General features: G+C 54.9%; 1 protein-coding gene across 1 annotated transcript; it reads right to left on the bottom strand.

Annotated features, from left to right (window-relative positions):
- Window positions 1–7,688: 7,688 nt before the first annotated feature.
- On the bottom strand, window positions 7,689–18,511 carry Mknk2 (MAPK interacting serine/threonine kinase 2). Its single transcript, XM_028771591.1, has 14 exons — window positions 18,433–18,511; window positions 18,176–18,292; window positions 14,711–14,798; window positions 14,511–14,612; window positions 14,334–14,431; window positions 12,430–12,509; window positions 12,144–12,217; window positions 11,952–12,056; window positions 11,815–11,870; window positions 11,609–11,704; window positions 11,186–11,380; window positions 10,472–10,636; window positions 10,035–10,078; window positions 7,689–9,751 (listed from the first exon to the last, which is right to left on the bottom strand). Exons 2-14 carry the CDS (start codon window positions 18,224–18,226, stop codon window positions 9,526–9,528), a joined length of 1,380 nt encoding a protein of 459 aa, XP_028627424.1. The 5' UTR covers window positions 18,227–18,292; window positions 18,433–18,511; the 3' UTR covers window positions 7,689–9,525.
- Between the last annotated feature and the right edge of the window lie 3,675 nt (window positions 18,512–22,186).

Genomic DNA, 22,186 nt, shown 5'->3' with positions numbered 1-22,186 from the left:
GGCAGAGAGGCAGAGAGGCAGAGAGGCAGAGAGGCAGAGAGGCAGAGGCAGAGGCAGATCTTTGCGAGTATGATGTCAGGCTGGTCTACATAGCAAGCTCCAGGATAGCCAGAGTTACACACACACACACACACACAGAGAGAGAGACAGAGAGAGAGACAGAGAGATAGACAGAGAGATAGACAGAGAGACAGAGAGAACACCAGGTGACACAGCTGCAAGTCCTGCAATCCTGGGAGACATCTTTGGAAACCTAGATTCAGCACATCATGGGGTGGGCAGTATGCTCCATATGTGAGCACAGATTGAGACCGAACAACTGGGCAGACAGACATACCTGACATTAGGACAAGTAACCTTTTGAAGACAATATTCAAAGAGGAAAACACAAACGCAACGGACCACAGAAGGCACAGGATGCACAGGAAATTGTCTAGGCTGTTTGAGAAACCACTTCAAACAGAGGCTGATTCTGTGATCCCAGCACATTCCTTTTATGCTCCTTCCTCTTCCCTTTTAAAGAACCTCTGCGTTTCTTATTTTTAGGATGCAGACTTTGGTTACCTGTGGAAGGGGATGACTGTGGAGCTCAAGGCTGTGCTCCTCCCGGACCACGCCCCCAGCGCCTCACTGGGGGATTGTAGGCGGGGCTCCTCCCTGACCACGCCCCCAGCGCCTCACTGGGGGATTGTAGGCGGGGCTCCTCCCGGACCACGCCCCCAGCGCCTCACTGGGGGATTGTAGGCGGGGCTCCTCCCTGAGCTGCACCACTAGTACTAGTCATCCTTCCCTCTGGTCTGTCTGCTCAGTTTTACGGAGAGTGTCGCTGTGTACCCTGGCTGTCCTGGAACTCACTCTGTAGACCAGGCTGGCCTCGAACTCAGAAATCCGCCTGCCTCTGCCTCCCAAGTGCTGGGATTAAAGGTTGGCAGCACGCCTTTAATTAAAGGCCACCACCACCGCCAGGCCTTTGCCAGCGTCTTTGAAGGTTATTTGTAAATTCCGGTGTCTTCTCTTCTCTCCTGTAATCAACCCTACTCATGGCCTCTAGAGGGCGTACTCTGCCAACATGCTCTCTGCTTTCCAGGGTTTTATTTTTGCTTTTTTATAAATAAACTTCATTATATATTTTTAAATACTTGCAAATAAATTAAAACATTATATACCAAAATTATCAGACCGAGGTCTGTACAACAATGGGAGTAGAATAGTATACAGTCAAAGCAGGTATTTGGACAGGAAATTGCAGAGCTTCTTTGTGTTAGATATATGCTATCAGTGTGGAACTCGTTTTAATGCATTCATTCAACACAGAAAACGAAACGTCCGTCACAGAGTTAGAATTAGAAAAACAATTAGTAGCCGGGCGGTGGTGGCGCACGCCTTTAATCCCAGCACTTGGGAGGCAGAGGCAGGCGGAGGATTTCTGAGTTCGAGGCCAGCCTGGTCTATAGAGTGAGTTCCAGGACAGCCAGGGCTACACAGAGAAACCCTGTCTTGAAAAACCACACACACACACACAATTATCCTTATATCATTTCTTATAACTTGATTTTCTTTCTTTTTTATTTTGTCTCGGAAAAAAAATCAGTAATTCTTTTTAAGGATTTTATTTATTCACTGTTACTGTAGCTGTCTTCAGACACACCAGAAGAGGGCATCGGATCCCATTACAGATGGCTGTGAGCCACCGTGTAGTTGCTGAAAGTTGAACTCAGGACCTCTGGAAGAGCAGTCAGTGCTCTTAACCACTGAGCCATCGCTCCAGCTCAAAATCAGTAATTTTAAAAGACAATAAAGTGACAAAAGTATACAAAGACATGAAGGAAGAACTGAGCAGATGGCTCAGAGGTGAGGTCTTTGTCATTGACACATTCTAAAGTTGAAAACAAAATTGTACAAAACTATGTGTTTTCTGTTGACAGCTTAAATCCCAGGAGCCCAGGCACCAAACTCAAGAGCGTGAGGAAGAGCTTCTGCTTCAGCCGTGTGTGGTGATGTCTGCCTGTGACTGTAGCTCGGGAGGCTAAGGTAAGAGTGTGAGACTGAGGGCTGCAAGCCGAGAGGCCCTGCAGGAGCTTCCATCGCTTTAGCTGTCTAATTCTTTTTCCCGTTTGCCCCACCCCCTAAGTGCTAGAGCACCCCCGTGTGCCATATGAACATAGTGCTGTGCTCTAGAGATGACCTGCGCCCCTCAGGCGTTAAATATTATTGCTGGTCTCAATCTTCTGCATGCCAGGAAACTGCCCAGTTGGATCACCCACACGTGTCTCTCAGACATTAGAGTATTCCAGAACATTCCAGAAGCACGGCTGAGGCTCTAGAGAACCTCCTCAGTGAGACATGCATTGGTACTTGAACTGAAAAAGAAGTCACATGTCTCTTCCTGATCTTCCAGCAGTTTCTTTCACCTTCTGGAGGATAGGGTCACAGCCAGGCCTTAGAAATGTTTGGTTGAGACTCAACATGAATCTTTCTTTTTCTCTATAGAAAATGTTTGTCTGTCTTTCTGCTTATCTATTTAAAGACTGGGTTTCTCAGCATAGTTCTGGCTGCCCTGGAACTCACTCTGTAAAGCAACCTAGCTTTGAACTCAGAGCCCCCTCTGCCTCTGCCTACTGAGTGTGGGATTAAAGTGGCACCAGACCATGGCATGAGTGTGACAATGACGTAAAAGGACATTTGTAGGAGTCATAAGGACTCTAAGAATTTAACTAAGGACAGGAACCTCAGGGACAGGCTCCGTTACCCACTGAGCCGCCTTGCTAGCGTCTCTCCACCTGATTCACTTTAAAAAGCATATTTATGTCTTATTTATGTGTGTGTGCACAAGAAGGCCAAGAGGAGGCTGAGGAGGCCCTGGAGCTGGGTGATACCCCAGTGTGGGCGCTGGGAAGCCAGTCCCAGTCCCCTGCAAGTACTCATAACGGCCTGCTCCCTGCCCCCATATCTTCTGAGGCAAAGTCTCTCAGTGGAACTGGAGCTCCCAGAGGCAGCTAGGCTGGCTGGCCATGAAGACTCAGGGACTCTCCTGTCTCTCACTCTCAGCCCTGGGGTTACAGGAGTGTGCTACTAAGTCAGAGTTTTACATGGGTGCTGGGATTCTGAACCCCAGTCCTCATGTGGTGTGAGGAACAATCTCCCCAGAGTTCAGTACACCACACGTGAGGTGCAGAGTAGACCCCAGGGCCTTTGCACATGCTGAGGGCTGAGCCACACCTCTAGACCTATTCTTAACCTTTCATTTTGAAACAGTCTCACTAAGTTGCCTAAGCTGGACTCAAACTCACAACCCTTCTTCTTCAGCCACCTGGGTAGATGATGCAGTGAGCCTGTGTCACCAGGCATGATTCGAAGTTGCTTTTCCTTCTCTCCAGAGGAAATAAAGAAAGCTTTGTTGGCTGCACCAGAATGAAGGCTCCAGGGCTCTGTGTACTGTTCTTGGGGACAACTTACAGTGTAAAGCTCAGGTATGTTAAGAGTACACACTGGGCATGCAGGAGGCACTGGTGTCCATCAAAACACCAAAATAATCAGTCATGTCAGCTAGGTCCAGCCTGTACTCATGTGCCTGCGTCTGGGTAGGCTGCTGTGCTCTGAGGGGCTCAGGCTTGTTAGCCCCACAGTGTGGAGAGAGCCCCAGCCTTCTGCTGCTTCACGAAAGGGAAACAGAGGGAGCAGAGAGAAAGTACTCTTACCCTCACATTCTCCATGGGGAAACTGAGTCTCTGCAGCAGGAGTTGCAAAAATAAATTTTACAAAACTTGTTAGCAATCCCAGGAAAAGAAGGGTGCCCCACGGATAATAGCTAGACATTTAAACCCAGGACCCCTAGGTCTCACCATTCAACCAAAATCTAGATGGAGAGTCACCTAGGTCAGGTGACTCTTGCCGAGCAACATGACCTTTCTGGTCTAACCTAGGCTCCTGTCCTCCAGGCTTTGGCCAGAGAGAACAGTCCTTCTTCTACTCTAACTTGAGTCCATCACAGTTCGCTTAAAACAACTCTGAGGAGAAAAAAAAAATGGAACGGAACCCAGGAGGGCTAAGCATTCAGGCTTCTCTCCTTGACAAAGGCCTGGTGGGGTGGCCCAGTGGTTACAGCACTGACTGCTCCCTCAGAGGACCGAGATAAATTTCCCTGAACCCTCATGGCACCTCACAAACACCTGTAACTCCCGTTCCAGGGGATCTGACACCCCCTTTGGCCTCTGCAGTTATTGTATACAGTGGCACACACAGACATAGATGCAGGAAAATACCCAAATATATAGAATACGTTTTATTTATTGAATATTTACTGTGTATGCAGACATAAGTTTTGTTTCAGTATTTATATTATATAATCCATCCTTTTTAAATTCTAAATTCTTTTCAAGATTTATTTTTTTATGTACATTGGTGTTTAGCCCATATATATATATATATATATATATATATATATTTATATATATATACACACACACACACACACACACACACATATGTATGTATGTCTGGTGAGGATCCCAGATCCCCTGGAACTAGATTTACACACAGTAGTGAGCTGATGTGCCTGGGCTGGGGATTAAACTCGAGTTGTCTGGAAGACCAACCACTGCTCTTAACCTCCGAGCTATCTCTCCAGACTCCTTGATCCACCCTTTTAAGGCAGACAGCTAGGAGCTTCCAGAGGCCCAGGGTTCGATTCCCAGCACTCACATGATGGCTCACAACCATCTGCAACTGCAGAGTCTGAAGATCTGAGCCGTCTTCTGGCCTCCATGATCTGCATGCACCCTGCAGCAGGCACACATGCAAACAAGCCACTTTAGAGTTCCAATACACAATGACTTTTAGTCCTGCAGTGGTGGCGCACGCCTTGAATATCAGCACATAGAGGGCAGAGGCAGGCGGATTTCTGAGTCCTAGGACAGCCTGGTCTACAGAGTGAGTTCCAGGGCAGCCGGGGCTCAAAAAAAAATAAAAATAAAAAAAGGAAAGACAATTGTATGCCTGTGAGTGTGTATTGTGTATTCATGTGAGTGTGAAGACCTGAGGCCAACATTGTGTGTGAGTGTGGACTCATGTACACATGCTCATGTGAAGGCCCAAGGTCAACACTGTGTGCATGTGTGTACTCATGTGTGAATGTGTACTCACGTGTATGTGTAAGGGTGTACTCATGTGTGCGTGTGTACTCGTGTGCACATGCTCATGTGAAGCCCTGAGGCCAACATTGTCCCTCAGTCGCTCTCCACTCTCTCATGGAACCTGGAGCTCCTGGATAAGCTAGGCTGGGTCTTTCTGTGTAGTCCTAGCTGGCCTGCACCTCACAAGATCTACCTGCCTCTGACTCCTGCGTGCTGGGAACCCAGGTGTGAGCCAGCATGGAGGCCTATTGTTTATTTTTTTAATGTATTATTATTATTATCATTATTACTTATGTGTTTGAGGCAGGGTTTCTCTGTGTAGCCCTCGCTGTTCTGGAACTCACTCTATAAACCAGGCTGGCCTTGAACTCCCACCCACAGAAATCTCCCTACCTCTGCCTTTCATGTGCTGGGATTAAAGACATGCGCTACCACTGGCCAGTGGCTTTTGCTTGTTTGTTTGTTTAAAATTTTTAAAAAGACTATACACACACATGCGCATGTGCATGAATGCATGTGTGTGTGTACTGTCACTGTCCTCAGACACACCAGCAGAGGGCATCGGATCCCATTACAGATGGCTGTGAGCCACCGTGTGGTTGCTGGGAATTGAACTCAGGACCTCTGGAAGAGCAGCCAGTGCTCTAACCGATGAGCTATCTCTCCAGTTCCCTTTTGGTGACTCTTGCTTAATGGGGGTACCTCAGAGATAGAGTCAGGAATAGCCACCACCAGTCTTCAGGCATCTCCCTGATCCCTTTGTCTAGGCCCCCTGCATCCCTGCCTGCAGCTCTGGAGGCCTCTTTCTCATCAGTCTTTTCCTCTTACGACCTTTGGATGCCTCCGACACCCTCACTCCTGTGGTCTTCATCACCGTCAGGGCCCCAGACTCCAGCCCCTTCCTTCCCCAGCTCCCTCTTGGTGACTGAAGACTAATTACTTTCCTCTCATTAACTCTGCTGTTCACTCCCATGAGCCCCTCTGGCCTGAAGCTGTAGGCAGACTGGGTGTGCAAGCTTGTGATTACAGGCTGTGACTTGTACTGTCCACCGTCCTAACTCTCAGTTCTTCTTGAAAGACTTCACCCTCCACTGTCTTCCTGGGCCCTCAGCATGTCTGGGCTCCAGAGCACCTCTCCCGAGCCACGTCCTCTTTCCACTCTGATCTCCATGTTCTCTGTCACTGAAACAGCTTTTGTCATCAAAGGAGAACCTTCCTCTGGTGGCCTCCATGTTGCCATAATGACCATTTGCCACCTATCCTGAAATATGTTTGTTTCACTGATGGCACCATGAGTGTCTTTGGTCCATCATGTGACGTTTATCTATTTACTGAGAGGGCAGGTGTGTGCACATTTTTGTGTGTTTTGGGCAGGGGTTCATGTGGACATCAGAGAACAACCTCGGGTCATTGCTCATCTTCCCCCTTGCTCCAGACAGGACTTCTTTGTCATTTGATACTGCTTGTGTCAGGCTGGCTGACTTGCAGGCTGCTGGTCAGCCTGAGTCCACAGGGCTGCTGGGGGGGGGGGGTCCCACTCAGAGTCCTCACAGTCTCACAAGAAATTACTTACTATACCCGTTTTGTGTTTGTTTTCTGAGGCAGTGTTCAACTGTGTAGACCAGGCTGGCCTGAAACTCACAGAGATCGGCCTGCCTGTTTCCCACTCCGCCATCCAGCAAAACACATGTATTTTTTCGTTTACTTAATGCCGTGAATGTGGGTGAGTAGGTCAGCGGGTAATTTCTGGGGGCCAGGGAATCAAACTGAGATGGTCGTGTACTTAGCAAAACAGAGGCCCACTGTTTGTTTGTTTGTTTTACAGTGTTTCAGCCATGCTGGACACCTCTCTGTCCACTGAGCTGGCTTGTGCCAAGACCCCGCCCCTCCCAGTCTCCCTGAGCTCAGGGGCCACACGCCAAGCCCTAACCCTCCCAGGTGGCACCACGCCCCAGCAGGCCCGGGCAGCTCTGGCGATGACCGCTCTCTGTCCTCTGCTGCCTGCCAGGAACAGCTCGTCCTAGGAGAGGTTGCACGAGAATTTATTTTTGTGATTTTTCTCGAAGCTGGTGGAGCCCTCCCTCTTCTCCGTCTGTCTATGGAGAGACAGGGAAATCCTGGTGTGGGAGAATCCGGGAGTGGTACTCAGGGCTGCAGGCCTCTGGCAGTGCGGTCGTTCCCACCTGGGTCTCCCTTGGATACACACAGGCCCGGAGCCGCATGCTGGGCCAAGTCTGGGCACCTTGGACCTTGGTCACCCCAGCACTTTGGAAGTAGAAGGTAAATAGCAATTCAAGGTCCTCGTCCACTACACAAGAGTAAGGCCAGCCTGGGCTTCCGGAGACTCTGAATCTAGCCACACCCCGTGCCACGCCCCCAGACCTCCCGCCCACGGGGAACGAAACCACGCCCCTCTGGGTCCCCGCCCTATGCTTGTTTTTCTGTAGCCTTGTTTCCTCTGTAGAGAAGTCACCTCCCTGAGACACATCCAAGAGGGGTGTGCAGGAGCCCAGAGCACCAGCGACTCAAAACCTGTGGGCAGCTGACCTCTGCTGCTGTCAGTGCGCAGATTTTCAAATGACTTTTATTAAATCCTTACAAAACAGAATACAAAATCCTGGCGTTGACAGTTGGTGGGAGGGGGTCCGGAGAGGTCAGTTCACCTGGTGTGATGGAGCTCAAAGGGCTTGCATGTCCCCACTCTACAACAGGCTTTTTAGATGTCAGCATGGCTTGGGGTCAGGCCACCCCAGGATCGTGTCTCATTCACAGTTAAGGGGTCTGACCCCTCCTCCAGGTCGGCTTTGGAGAGACTGAGGAAATCACAGCCCTGGTTGTTTTTTTTTTTTTTGGGGGGGGGGTGTCTATGCTGCTCACTGTCCAGTCAGGTTGCTTCAGGAACCTGCAGGGGGCTGAGTCACACAGTTGTGGGAGGACTCAGGTGCCTAGGAGCCCCCACCCTCCAGGGGTTCTTTGGAAATGCATCCACAGAGGCAGGCGGGACAGTGGGGCAGGACTGGAGAAGGCATGTCACCTCCACTGTGACAATCCTATGAGACCAGGGAGGAAGGTGGAGGATGCTGGGCAGTGGGTGTCCCAGGCCCCCACCCACCAGACCCTGACATTCAAGTACTCTTCAAGAACAGGGAAGCAAGTCAAATTATTTCTTAAAAAAAAAAAAAAAAGCCTAAACTAAACTCGATAAACAATCCTGACCAAGGATTTTGAGGCCAGGGGCTGCCCTGTAGACACCTGAGCAGTTGCAGGGCAGAGAGGCCTGGCTCCTGGCAGCCGCCCCCGACCAGCAGGGCCATGGAGAAAATGGGAAGTCTTATTGCATAGTAGTTGGGCTAGAAACAGTCTACAGGCCTTGGGCAGTTAGGGCTGGCCACTGCAGGCCACTGCTTCCCTTCCCAGCCTCCCTTGGGTGTCCAGAGGGGACCAAGGCAGGTCTGACCCTTTCCTGAAAGCAGGCACACCTGAGCCGTTGCCCTCTGGGGGCAGAGGGAAAGTGAGAAGACCCTGGTCTGGCCTCAGCTCGGGGGAACAGACGTAGCTAGGAGAGCTTAGGAACTCCAGTCCCAGGGGCAGGATGTGGTCATAGTCAGGCTGAGCCCTGAGAAGGGGCACTCAGGTGCCCTGGGGGCGGGGGGAGACACGTGGGGACCCCATATTTGCTGATGTGAGCCTTGTCCAGCACCTCTCCTGCCTTGGTGGAGCTGGCTGGGTGCAGGGTCCGCCACAGCTCTGCCCCTGGGGAGTGGGGTTGGGAGCAGCAGGCCTCTCCCACAGCAAGGAGCTGAGCAGCTGGAGGGGTTTCTGATTGTCAACCCTCCAAGGGACACTGCAGGTGCATGATGGGGACTAGGGGTCAATTAAGTGCACTGTCCCCATTCACCTGCCCCCCAGAGGTCTCTATCCAACACAGGGAGCCCTGCCCCCACCCTAGACCCAAGGGTGCTCTGGTGAGGAGAGGCTAAACAGCACTGCTCACCAGGAGGGCCTGTCCCTGTCAATACTGAGGGCTGCTGTCCCTGCGGGATCCCCAGCCCTGGAAGACAGCAGAATGGCTGGAGTGGAGGTGGGGTGCAGGTGGCAGGGCCTTCACAGTTGACGGGCGAGCATCGTGGGGTGCAGGCTGAGCGGCCTGAACCCTCCGCCCTCCTCCGGGGCACTTGCTTTCAATAGCGGCAAAAGAAAAACAAACAAAACAAAGCCAAAGTGGGCAGGGGCAGGGTGAGGACATGGAGAAAAGAAGACACCTCCCAACAGATGCCCACACCCCAGAGGATCCAGCTGAGCTGGCACCTGGGATGGCAAACGGTGGGGTGTCTGGGTCCCTAGCCTTCAGGCCCCAAAGGGCAGGGGCATATATACAAGGGGCTAGTGGGGGTTACAGGCGATCCCCCACAAGGACCACAGGGGTGGCCGACAGGCTAGCCCTCTGGCGCCGCTGGGCCAGCTTGGATTGGGAGGGCGGGGACAGCTGCAGGCAGCGTGAGGTAGCTCGGATGACCACAGGCTGGTCCTGCCCAGCGTCCTCCTCACACTGGGCCAGCTGCCGGTTCATGGCGATGGCCTCAGCCGCGAAGGACGTGAGGTCTTTGGCACAGCTGTTCCTGGGGTAGGATGGGTCACTGTCATAAAAGTGTACCTACCTTTCTCTGTAGCCCTCTGGGGGTATTCACCCCAACTTTGGGCCCTTCCAGGTGCCAAGATGCCAAATTGGAGCTGTTGGGTCACCTCCTACATAACAGTGCTCAGGAACCTGGTCCCCACTTAGGCTCAGGGGCTCAGTGCTAAGTACCTCCTGGGCAACTGCAGGGCTATGTCTTAGGAGCCCTAGTACCCCAGGAAAATAAAAGCCCAAACACTTTCATGTCCCAAGACCCCAGGCCTTACCTCTGCAGAACCAAAGGTGTCGGTAGGATGTTCTCTGGGGCACACTGCAAGAAGAGGCCAGGGGGTCAGATGGCACTTGAGGGGCCTGGGCAACGCCAGACCAAGTGTTCATGATAAGCAGATCCCACCCACACAGGTCCTCAGTCTGTGTGTCCATATGCCCCCTGCAGACTGTCCCCACAACGGTGTGAGCCATGCCAGCTTGGTGCCTCTCAGGGATACCAATTCTGCACTGAAAGAGCAAGCTGCCCAGAGGACAGGGTCTCCCAAGAGAGTGGGAAGGCTGAGTTCTCTGTTGGGAAGGGAAGGGGTTCACAGCCCCACTGGGAACTACTCCCACCCAGTGCTAGGCCCTTCTTACATGCTTGCTCTAAAACCTGGTGCCAGCAGAAGTGTAGGGGTGACCCTTGCACTCCTCTTCAGACCCCAAGGCTCACCCCCTGCACCCAGGGGTGCTGCAGGACTTGGGCAGCACTCAGCCTCTGCTTGGCGTCTCGGACCAGCAGCTTGGAGATGAGGTCTTTGGCAGCGAAGGAGATGTGGGACCAGTCCTTGTCGGGAAACTCGTACTTCCCCTCCTGGATACTCTCAAACAGCATGTTCTGGGGGCGGAGGTGGGAAAGTCACCCCAGAACAGACCTGGCCCCACTTAGATGCCTAAGGAGGGTAGTGATATGCACAGGGGCGGAGTGTGGGAGAGATGGGGACAGGCACACAGGGGACTCTGCTGTGCTTAGAGCACCACTGCTCTTGTAGGACTCCAGTTTCATTTGCAGCACACACACAGACACACACACAGACACGGACACACACACAGACACACACACACACATGTACACACACACAGACACACACACACAGATACACACAGACACACACACAGACATACACACACAGACACACAGAGACACACACACACACACACACACACACACACACACGGATGCCCATACCCGTGACTCCGCCCCCTGGGCACCTCACCAGGCCCCACACTCCCATGCAGTGAACGCACACAGCACAGGCACAGCGCTCAGAAAGAAAAGGAAATGGCTTGGCCTGGGGCCCCTTGTTTTAGCACCTCACTTCTCATTCCAGGGAGCCCAGAGACAAGGCCTAGTGAAGGGAGAGGAGGGGACGCAGGCAGGGCATACCTGGCAGGCAGGACAGGCCTCCCCGCGGTCCCAGCCACAGTCGCTGCCACAGTGGCCCACAAAGGGCGGGTAGCCACTGAGCAGGATGTACAGAATGACTCCCAGGCTCCACAGGTCACAGCGCTTGTCGTAGATGCTGGCCTCCTCACTGAAGGCCTCCACTACTTCAGGGGCCATGTACTCAGCTGACCCACACTGTGGGGAGGGCACAAGTCAGGACAGACACCCACCTTCAGCCAATCAAAGGCTGCTGCTACGTCCTCAGCTCAGTAGGCGCTGACTGCACCCCAAGCCCCGCCCAGCCAACCAGCAGCTGTTGCTAAGCGGAAGGCCAAGCTGGCTGGGGAAAGCTGCAGAGCTGGCCTGGCACCTGAGCCCAGTGCCTGCCTGCCTGCCTGCCTGCCCCGCCTTTACCGCCCTCACCGGGGTGAGCAGCTCTGGCGTGGAGATGGGGGAGCAGTCTCCGTTCAGTTTGATGCCACTGCCAAGGTCGAAGTCACAGATCTTCACTGGCGAGACCTGAGAACACGACAGGCACTGTGGGAACCGGCCCGCACACCCTGCGGCCTCTGCTGCCTGGCATGGAAAGGCAGTGCAGCCTGGGTGGGGTGCTGGTCAGGCAGCCTCACCTGGTTGGGGTGCTCACACAGGATGTTCTCTGGCTTTAGGTCCCTGTGGGCGATGCCTAAGGAGGTAAAGCAGGGAGGTTAGGTGTGGGCACCTGTAAAGCAACCAGGCCCGGGGTGCCCCCAAGTCCCTGCCACACCTTTGTTGTGCAGGAAGTCCAGGGCACTGGCCACGTCCTGGACCACCACGCTGGCCTCCAGCTCATTAAAGTGACGCCTTCTGTGGATGTGGTTCAGGATGGACCCTGTGTAGGAGGGGGAGCCAGGTCAGCTCTACGGAGCAGCCAGCGCCCAGCGCGGCGTCACGCCCTTCCTCCCCGAGCAGTACCCACCGCCACGCATCTTCTCAAACACCAGGTAGAAACGGTCTTCCTCCTCAAAGAATTCAATCAGCTCGAGGACATTCCTGAGTGGGGAGGAGATAGAGAAGAAACTGCGACCCTCTGAGGCCCTCAGCACCTGCTGCCCAGCCTGCGAGGTGACACCCTCATGGGGCCACGTGGCCACAGAAAGCCTGTTTTCCTGCCTGAGCCCAGCCTGTGCCCTGCTGAAGTGACGGGCTCTGGCCAGATGGCCTGGGCAGCCCACCTTACCTGTGTCCTCGGCAGGCCTCCTTACCTGTGCCCCTGACACTGGTAGAGCATCTCCACCTCCCGGAACACCCTGCTACGGCTGTGGCCCAGCTGCTTCTCAATGATCTACAGGAGAGGGAAGGACACACACCTGGAGGAGCTGCCGGCAAGGAGTCGGCAAGCCGCCTGGACCCTGGATGAACTCGGCAGCCCTGGGCCTGGAACTTGCTAGAAGTCAGACTACAGTGTTGTCAGGGTACCCTGTTGCTCAGAATAGCTCAGGTGAAGAGAGAGGAAGCAGCAGTTCTCCACCCTGACCAGGAGTCCTCTCCTCTAGGTGGCTGCTGCCCTTGCCCCAGCAGGGCAGGGCCAAGCAGAGTCAACTCGCACATGACCCATGCAACAAGGTGGCATTTTGCCCCCTGGCTGCTGGCCCAGCCAGTACACTAAGCTTTGCCTTGTCTTTTCCAGACCAGACTGGGCACCTGGCACCATGGGCCTAGGTCTGGCTTAGACCAGTGGTCTCAAACTTCAGGAAGCCAGCCAGCTCCACTGCACCTGGTAGATAGAAGGCCTAGAAGGTGCTGTCCCTGTAGAACCTTTTCTCTCAAAGGAGTCCCAGGACCCCTGGCTCTCCCTTCCCCAGGTGGACACCCTAACAGCCCCTAATTCAGCAGGCAGAGGGGGTAGGACACTGTCCTGGTTAACTTGTAATAAACACCCATTCCAGTTTGATGGGGCTTTCCATCACTGAGAGCCAGATCTGGAGGGTGGCCCAAACACGGTAGATCAAACTAATATACCTCACCCCCACCTTTGAAGAGACTGAGGACAGCTCCATAGAAACCGCTATCCCTCCTGGTAGGAGAATGGCCTTCCCTGGGGTCCCCTCAGGACCTATGCCATTGGGTGTTTTTAATGGCCGCCAGCCACCCCAGCCTCCATCCTCAATCTCCTGTGCTGTTGTCATCACCTCTCACTGCCCCAGGTGTCAACGACCACTGAGGACATCACCAGGAATCCCCCCACCGACCCCAGTTTCCTGAGAGCCATCACGCTGGCCCAGCAGTGGGAAGCCCCATGTAGCTAGGACAGCTCAGGCTACCGTCCTCCTGACAAGGCTGCCCTGCAGGGTCAGGAGGAGGAAAGCCATCAACCAAGTACCTGCCTGGGGAGCCCAGGGACAGCGACCACTGCTCTGACACCCTAACTTCATTTTTTTTTTTTTTGGTTTTTCGAGACAGGGTTTCTCTGTGTAGCCCTGGCTGTCCTGGAACTCACTCTGTAGACCAGGCTGGCCTCGAACTCAGAAATCCGCCTGCCTCTGCCTCCCAAGTGCTGGGATTAAAGGCGTACGCCACCACCGCCCGGCACCCTAACTTCAAAGATACAACTCTTCCCTTTGCTTCTTCCTGTTACCCTCAGACGCAGAAGCCACTAACCAGGGAGGGAGCCCCTCCCAGACAGGTCACCGGGCTTCCCTGGACATGGGGGTGACTGACTGGCCTATAGGGTCAGTAGGCTGCACCAGGGCCTGGGAGGGCTCTAGTCTATTCAGGAGTGGCAGACACACTTGGGGATCTGCACTGGGTTTCTCCAATCTCACAGCACCTCAGGACGTCAGTGCTGGGCCAGTTTTTCAACTTCTGTAAGCTCCTTTAGGTCAGTCATCCTTAGAGGCAGAGGCCGGCCTTAGAAACAGGTAGGCCAGCATGGTCTCTGACATAAGTTTCCAGTTTTCCATAGCCACGCTAGGGCTTGCTAGCCTCCAAACCATGGAGTGATCAAGAGCCAGCTGTCATTGTGCCTTTCTGTGACTCTAGGTCTGACCTGGATTCCCAGGGTGGCCTGAGTCACAAGTCTTAGGGCCATTTTTAGACACTGGTTTTCTGAAGCTGTCATCTGGGGACTCAAAGGCCACCGGTCTCTGGGGGGTAGACCCCAGTTTACCTTGACAGCATATTCCTGGTTGGTAATCAGATTGACACAGGTCTGCACACGGGCGTGGGCACCTTCCCCCAGCACATCCTCCCGCAGCTGGTAGACATCTGGGATGCAAAGGAAGAGGTGAGGGGCTGTAACCTACCGTCCTTTCCCCAGAGGAAGCAGCGCCTCTCTGCGGCTCACCTTCAAACCTGCCTGAGAAGCTGTCGGTAGCCCGACAGCGCTTCTTTTTCCGGCCTCTCTTCTTGGCATCTGGGATGTCAATGGGTTGGCTGGAAGGCATGTCTGCAGAGAACAGAGACCCAGATGGTATATAGTCTGGCTTAGCCTACTTCTCCAGAGACAACCCCCCCCAATATCCTGTCCAGCTCCTGGGTGCTCACCAGGTCGGGCTTCACACTGTGGGCTAAAGTCAGAGTCCCCGTGCTGGGTGGGATCTAAGCAGAAGGCCAGCTCAAAAGGATTCTGCCCCTGTGGAAGGGGGACATGTTCAGGATTGTTCTCCCAGAAAGCCCCAGATACGCAGCAACCTGTACAAGCGATCACTCCATCCAGTGCTGAGACCAGGACCAGCTGGCCACCCAACAGGGATGCAGGCTGCAGCAGCCTGTGACTGACCCCTCCTCACCCAGCACACAGGCTTTCAGTGTCTAGGGGCCTCAGTGGCAGGGTACTGTGGAGGCAGAGTCCAGTGGAGTCCATACAATTCCGACTCAAGGGCTTTAGTTTTACGAGGAGACAGTGGGCCATGAGGCTGTCACCTGCTCTTGTTACTGGTATGGGGTAGGAGGCCAGGGACACCCCACAGAGAATGACCCAGCCATGTCCACCGCAACAAGGGACCCTGTCTCCTGACTGTAGGGAACGTGAACTTCTCTCCACCCTGGGGCTGACAGGAAGTCCGAGCCACAAGGCCCGCCTCCTCTGCTTATGGGAAGCATGGCAAATGCCTGTCCAGCCAGCTGACTGAGGGCCGACCTCAGGACAGGCATGAGATCAAAGGTGGGGCAGCAACAGGACAGCCTGGGGCACGGCTGCCAGGTTGTCTTCCCACAGCCTCCTAGGTTATCTCAGGACCACACCCCTGGCTTTCGGGCCTCAGTTTCCCTGTGGCACAGGACATCACCACTTCTCCTCCCTATGTGGCAAGCTCTCCAGTGAATGTAAATGCGGGGAGGCTCTAGAGGTCAGGGGCAGGGACCTTTTCAACTTGTTCTACGTGTCCAAAGCCTCCTATCTCTGGAGGACTGCCTACCCCAGGGGCCACCAATTTGGTACATGTAGTCACTGGTAAGGGGCCTCACATGCAAGGCTCACACCCATTGGTGTGAGAGTACATACGAGGCCATGCCCCGTCCACAGCCTAAGGATCCTTCTCTGGGTGACCAGGGTTCAATTCATACCTATAGTTCAAGTAGGACACCAAAGGACTCAGCCGCCAGACATGTGGAGGACCTTAAGACTGCTCAGGAGAGGTGGGGCTGAAGGCCAGAGAAACCTGGTTTGAACAGGAGCACACTGAAACAAAACACTTCCTCGTGATGGCTGCTGCCACCTTGGTGGTGTGGTGTTCGAGCTGGGAGCCTGAAGCAAACTCAGGCTTCGGCGGGAACAACCCAGCCAGAGAACAAGGCCCAGGCTGTAAGTGGATGTGGGGGATGGGGTAAAGTCACACTCCTTTCTGGATGTCCAGTGGGAGGGGCTAACAAGAGAAAAGTCTCTCCACAAAAACCTTAGGGAGGCCCCAAGGGGATACAGCAGACACCTGGAGACCAGCGGCAGACAGACGGAACGCTGGCACACCTTGCAAGCTGCTCTCCCCCAGCAGAGAATCACCACTAGTAGGCTGGCACAAAAGGGGGCACCCTAGCAGGTCATGGGGAAGAGAGCACACAGCCCCAGGGCTCTGAGAAAACCTGGTGCCTTCAAGGCCCAGGGCATCCACCTGTTTTACACAAGGTGGGGTATACGTGCTACGAGAAGGGAGGGTAAACCAGGTTTGAGACCAAAGGCTAGCCAGGGCACCTGCTCCATGGCCATAGCCTGATGACCTTCCTCTGGGTGGACTGTCATGATGAGAGACAGGGACAGGAAGCAGCTATCCCCAGCTCTGGGAAACTTACAAGGGTGACAGGCCCAGTAGAACCTCTGACATTACACCTGAAGGGCCGCCTATCAGCCAGGCCTCCCCACAGTCCAAGTTCTGTGCAGAGCCCCACAGTAGCCACGCAGAGGGCAGCTTGCAGTCCCAAGTGCTGTGTGGGCAGTCCAGCCTGGTCTAGCTAGCCTCCCCTGGGTCTGGCTGAGGGCCTTGAGTCAGCAGGCCTGGCAGGAGGCAGCTCGAACCATCCAGAAAGCTAGGGTTTGCTTTGGCAGCCTTGCTGACCCTCTAGACTCACACAAAGACCCAGGAGAGCAAAACAACACTGTAGGTGACATTCTCGGATCCAGCTCTCCTTCCTGCTCAGCCCCCAAAGCAAGCTGGCCAAGGAGAACAGGCATTTGGGGCAGGGGTGGGGCAGTTGGCCCGGGCACTGGCTGGACAGGCCTGGGAATTCTTCCCTATCTGCACGCTCCTCCCACAGGGGTGCAGCCATACACACATATACAATCCTGCCTTCTCCACAGGGCAACAGGTCCCTGCCCCAGGAAGCCATTACATAATCCATCCTTCTGGGTGGGGTGAGCAGGCTGACATCACTGCATCCCTTAGGACAGGCCCTGAGGGGGGGCTCTGCCTAGCACTGGCCCACCTTCACCACCCCCACATTCACTCATCTAAGATAAGACTCAACCAGCCACCATTAATAACACTACAGAAACTCCCTGTTCTGATAGGAAATAACACTTTGGACCTGGGGTGTCGAGGGAAGGTCTCCACAGGCCACCACCAAGTGTGGAGGTTGTAGTGGGCAAAGCACACCATGTGCCAAAGGGTTTCACAAGGCCTCAGCCCCGCTGATCCCAGGCAGCCAGCACTCGGCCAGCTCCAGACTACAGTAGACAGACACAGGGTTTCCCTGGGACTATATACAGAAGTAGGGGATGAAGCTGAGACTGTAAGGAACATACCGCCACTGATCACAAGCCGACCTAGGGGAGCCCATGACACTGAGAGCTAGTAGTGGGTAAGACAGGGCTGTGGCCTGCTGACATGCTCCCATCCGGAACAAGGCCAAGCCAGGGGACACAGATAGAGTGAGAACACATACAGAATACAGTAGGTAGGGACAAGGCTGATGGCAAGAGACATAGAGCCACCAATCAGGGGTGGGAGTAGGTCCTGGAAGAGACAGCTACTAGGTAGCTGGGGACAGGAGGTAGCCTGCAGCAACCACATATTGCAGGGGACAAATGTAAAGTTCACCCGGGACCACATTCAGAAGTAGGAGAGACCAGGCTGAGAAACTGCAAGGGACACAGCCACAGATGACAGTGGAGCCTGGGTAGTTCATGAAGAGTCAGTAGCCAGCTAAGAAGCAAGGCTGCAGCTTACTGACTCTCCCAACCAGCACAAGGCAGGCTTGAAAGTTGCAAGGAACAGAAACACTAGATTTGCCTAGGATTACACGGAGAAACAAACGATAAGTCGGGTCGGTGATCAGCCCGACTGCAAGGGACACAGAGCCACCAATCACACGCCTAGGGCTGGGGGTGGGGGTGGGGTCCTAGAACAGAGAGCTACTAGACGGCAGCGGCCAGGGCTGCGGCCTGCTGACCACCACCACCTCCAGCACAGAAGTCCAATGCAAGCACCCCTCCCAGGCCCTGCACCGGCCTCCCGGGCGGGCTCTGTTTATCCGTCACACCCGCCACTGCAATGGGACCCCCCGGACAGGACCCCTCACCTTGAACGAACGGTGGAAGCCCTGAAGTTCGGCTGTTCTCTTCTGCACCATCTTCAGTCCGGGCCCCGCCAGCGGGGGAGGGGACGCGGGGACCGGGGGACGGCTTGGGAGGCGACCCTGCGGTCGGAGGAGACAAAGGACCGAGGCTGAGAGGGGCGCTCAGCCGGGCGGAGGCGGCCGGGGCTCGGCGGAGCTCCCGCGCCCGGCCTGGGCTTCCTTCCTCCCTCGGAAAATGTCGCCCTTGGCGCCACGCTCACCGGGGTCGGACACCGGCCGGGGTCGCAACGCCGTCACCTCACCTCGCACAGCCCGGACCCCGCTCCGAGGACTGCGCGGGGAACAGCGCCGCCACGGCCACCACCGCCGCCTCCGCCTCCGCCTCCGCCGCCACCGCGGACCCCTCCACTGGGCCGCTGCCGCCGAGAGGAGCCGCGCGCGCGGCCGCCGGGGCCACCTTTATAGGCGCGGCCCCGGAGTTGCCCCGCCCCTCCGCGCCAGTCTCCGCCCTTCTCAGGGAACAGAGGAGGCGGAGCTTCCAGGGGCGGCGAGGGTCGCTGCGAGAAGAGCTCGGCGAGGGACGCAGAACACGGCTGCGCACTCCCGCTTAAGGGGCGGAGCTTAGCGGGGACCCGAGTGGAGCCTCGCAGTGAGCCTGGAGGCGACTCCGACCGCGGCTGCGCACTCCGAGCCGGCGCGGGGTGCGGGGTGGAGGGAGTGGAGAGGGGAAGGAAGGGGAGACGCCGAGGGAAGTGGCGCGCGAAGCGTCAAGTGCGACTGCGCGTTCCCACGGTGGGGCGGAGCGTGGAAAGATACTTGAATGCCGCTGCGTGACCTGGCGGGGAGGGACTGTACGGAGAGGCTTGGGGCACCGCGTCCTGAGTCGCTTGCGCCTGCGCAGAAGGGCACTGAAGGCTTCAGTTTGGGCCGTGGGGCCGCCTCCTCCTCTTGTCACAGTTGGCCCGCTATCTTGTGCTCTGCAGGTTCTGGTCCCTGTCCTTGAGCCGGGTGCCCAAGCCCGCCTAGTTTTACCTAGTAACCAGAATACTGATGTATGGTCCAGCTCTGCAGTCCGTGATGGCTCCCTCTTGAACCTCTTGGGTCCTCGGAGCCCTCGGTGGGGATAGCTGGGACGAGAAGGGGGTGGGATCCCTGATTCAGGTTCGGATACCATCAGATTGCGTTGTGCCTGCTGCCTTGGCTGCTTCCGTGCACAAAGAACTTTTCCGTCTCCAGGGTAGTTTGTCTACAAGTTTTTACCACCGTCCTCCACCTCATGAACCGCAAGCAGTTCCTTGTGTGTTTGTGTTCACTCGTCTGTGTGAGTGTGCGGTATGCACCTACGTGCCTGGAAGGCCAGAAGAGGTGGAGTTAGAGGGTGATGTGGGTGCTGGGCCAAACTCAGGGTTCTCTGGAAGAGTAACAGGTTTGCTTAACTTCTGAGTCATCTGTCTGGCTCCCAAGCCACACTGTCGTCGTTAGTGATTGCATTTGCAGAAATTTTGTCTCTAATTGATACTGTCATGCCTGCACAAGGTTCATTACCTGAACAGATTTGGGCAGAGGACAGAACTGAAGCCCAAGGCAGTCAGAGGAATCATTTCCTGGCAGATACAAACAAGGATTTCTACTCAGCTGTTAAAGAAGTTGGCCACCAAATATAACTTGAGCCCATTCCTGGGACACATATAAGAGAAATAGCTTCCCCCTGTGTGCTAGCTGTAGCGGCATATGTGTGTCCACGAGGCCTGCCTGCCTCTGTAGCTTGGGGCTACCTAGCCAGACCCTATCTCAAGCTAACAACTCAAAATGATATAAAAATTTCTGGCATGCAGCTGACTCACTCAGGAGGCTGATACCCACATTCAAGTATGGCCCACCTGGGTCAGCTCTTCACACTGATGGCAGCAACTAGCTCTAAGCTGTTTTGTTTCATGCAGCTTAGTTCAGATGCTGGGAAGAAAAGCCAGATTGCAAAGCTCACTAAGGTGCCAGTTCTCTGCTCTAATCCAGACCAGTGCCCTCATGACTCCAGCCTGGTCGTGAGACTCCTTCCAGGAGCCCTATGTTAGAAAGAGGGTGACCGAGGAAGCCCAGGGAGGTAAGAAACTGTGTCTTCACACTGGGTTCTTCTTCCTGGAGTCCTCCCCAAGCACAAGGCTAAATCTTCAGAATTAGAGTGTGCGGCCCCTGCAGTGTGTGCAAACTCTGTGCACGCAGTTCTGTGAGGTTGACAGCCAAGGATGTCTTCCAACTTGCAAATAGTCACCCGGAGTCTACAGGGTTACTCAGAGGGAGCCGCCTTTTACCATGCTTTTATCTAGAAAGGGCAGCCAGTTGGAACAGGAAGGGGATGTCCACCCTGTAGGCACCAGGCAGGGCCTGGGAGTTCTTCACTCAACCCTGGCCTGCCATGCTCGGGCAAGCTGCCAAGCTGCTGTCAAGTCTCTACCTCCAGCCGCCTGTTTACAAGCCAGGCTCCCAGTGGTGTGGGACTCTCAGAGGCCTCCCCAGCATGGGGGTTGGGAGCTGGGGTGACAGGAAGGCCTGACTTCCCCTACTGGCTCAGCTTCTACCCCAGGAGGATGTCACTGGCTCTTTGGAAACAAATCCTTGCAGGAAGCCTGTGTGATACCCTCTGTTTCCTCTGTCTTTCCAGACTAGGCTTGGCTGGCCAGGTGTCCTTTACTTGGTCTACCCGAGTAAAGGACAGACAAGGGCAGGACAGGCAGGAAGGTTGGGGATGGTCCTAGGCTTACCCTCAACCCCAAGCTCCCGAGGGACGTGGAAGGGCTTAGGACTGTCCAAGGTGTTAGGCCCAACTGGGACCACCAGAGCTGTAGGTTCAAACAAACTCTTACGGAGATCTTACAGAGGGAAGAAAAACAGGAACTGAGGCGGAGCACCAGGCAGACAGCCTCAGCTTCCAGCATCACGTGGCCCAGTTCCTAACAGGCTGGCTCCTGGGATCTCTTGCCTCCCTTGCCAGCGGGTTAAGAATGGAACCCAGACCTTTCCACCTACTAGGGCAGAACTCTAGGCTGAGCCCAGTCCCAAACTCCTTCACTGGAGGATTCTAGGCAGGGGCTCCTCCCAGAGCACATCTCCAGCACCTAATGTTTTCATTTGTTGGTTTGTTTTGTTTTTGAGACAGGGACTTTGTCTAGTGTTAAGCTTCCCATGGGCTCAGCCATTCCTGCTCTGGGATGACAGGAACGGGTCATCACGTCCTCCAGCCTCGGCATCACCCTCCATGTGCACCCGTTTTCCCTTCCCGTGGCTTCAGCAAGCATTCTGCCCACATCCGTGAGTGTGAGCCAGTGCAAGCCTTAGACACAGTTTTGTGGAGCATGCTAGGATTTCGGTGAAATCCCCACATGTCCTTGGGGGAGGGGTAAAGCTGTCACACCAGGCTCAGGGACTCCATACAGAGCTGTAAACACCAAGGCAGTTTGGGAAGAGCCCGCAACCCTGCACTCCAGGATCAGAATAACCACCCAGGGCTGAGGTAGGATTTGGTGAGTGTATTCTGAGCCTCCAGGAAGAGCACTCCCCTAAACAGCCCAATGAGTGTGCCCAGTGGGGTGACAGGCATGCAAGCAAGCCAACTTGCCACTTCACTGTCCCAGTCACTGGGCAGAGTAAGGACAGAACCCGGCATAGGACACTGACATAGGCATGTCAGTGTCCTATGCCGGGTGTTGGTAGAAGCCTGGGTGTGGCCAGGGAGTTGTGCTTGCCAAGTCTGACCAGCCTGGCAGTCTTAGGGCCCTGTCCTCCTGACCAGATCACACCACACAAGGCCCACCTCCTTTGGAGTCCAGCTCTGTGTTCACTGTCCCTAAGGGAGTAACAGGGGCTGTACAGTGTAGTAGGAAGGACTGTCTCAGCAGTTGGTTCAAAGCCAGCAACCTGTCCTAGTGACTGATGAACCAGTCACTGGCTAGACCCATGTCCTCCTCTCTGCCTCCTCTGACTGAGTCCTGAGGACACCAGTGACTTCAGGAGGCCTAG

This window comes from Grammomys surdaster, unplaced genomic scaffold (genome assembly GCF_004785775.1).
Source record: "Grammomys surdaster isolate TR1022 unplaced genomic scaffold, NIH_TR_1.0 209, whole genome shotgun sequence".
NCBI classification, from domain to species: domain Eukaryota; kingdom Metazoa; phylum Chordata; class Mammalia; order Rodentia; family Muridae; genus Grammomys; species Grammomys surdaster.
Note: the sequence above shows the minus strand (reverse complement) of the source record. Positions and strands in the feature narration are given on the sequence as shown.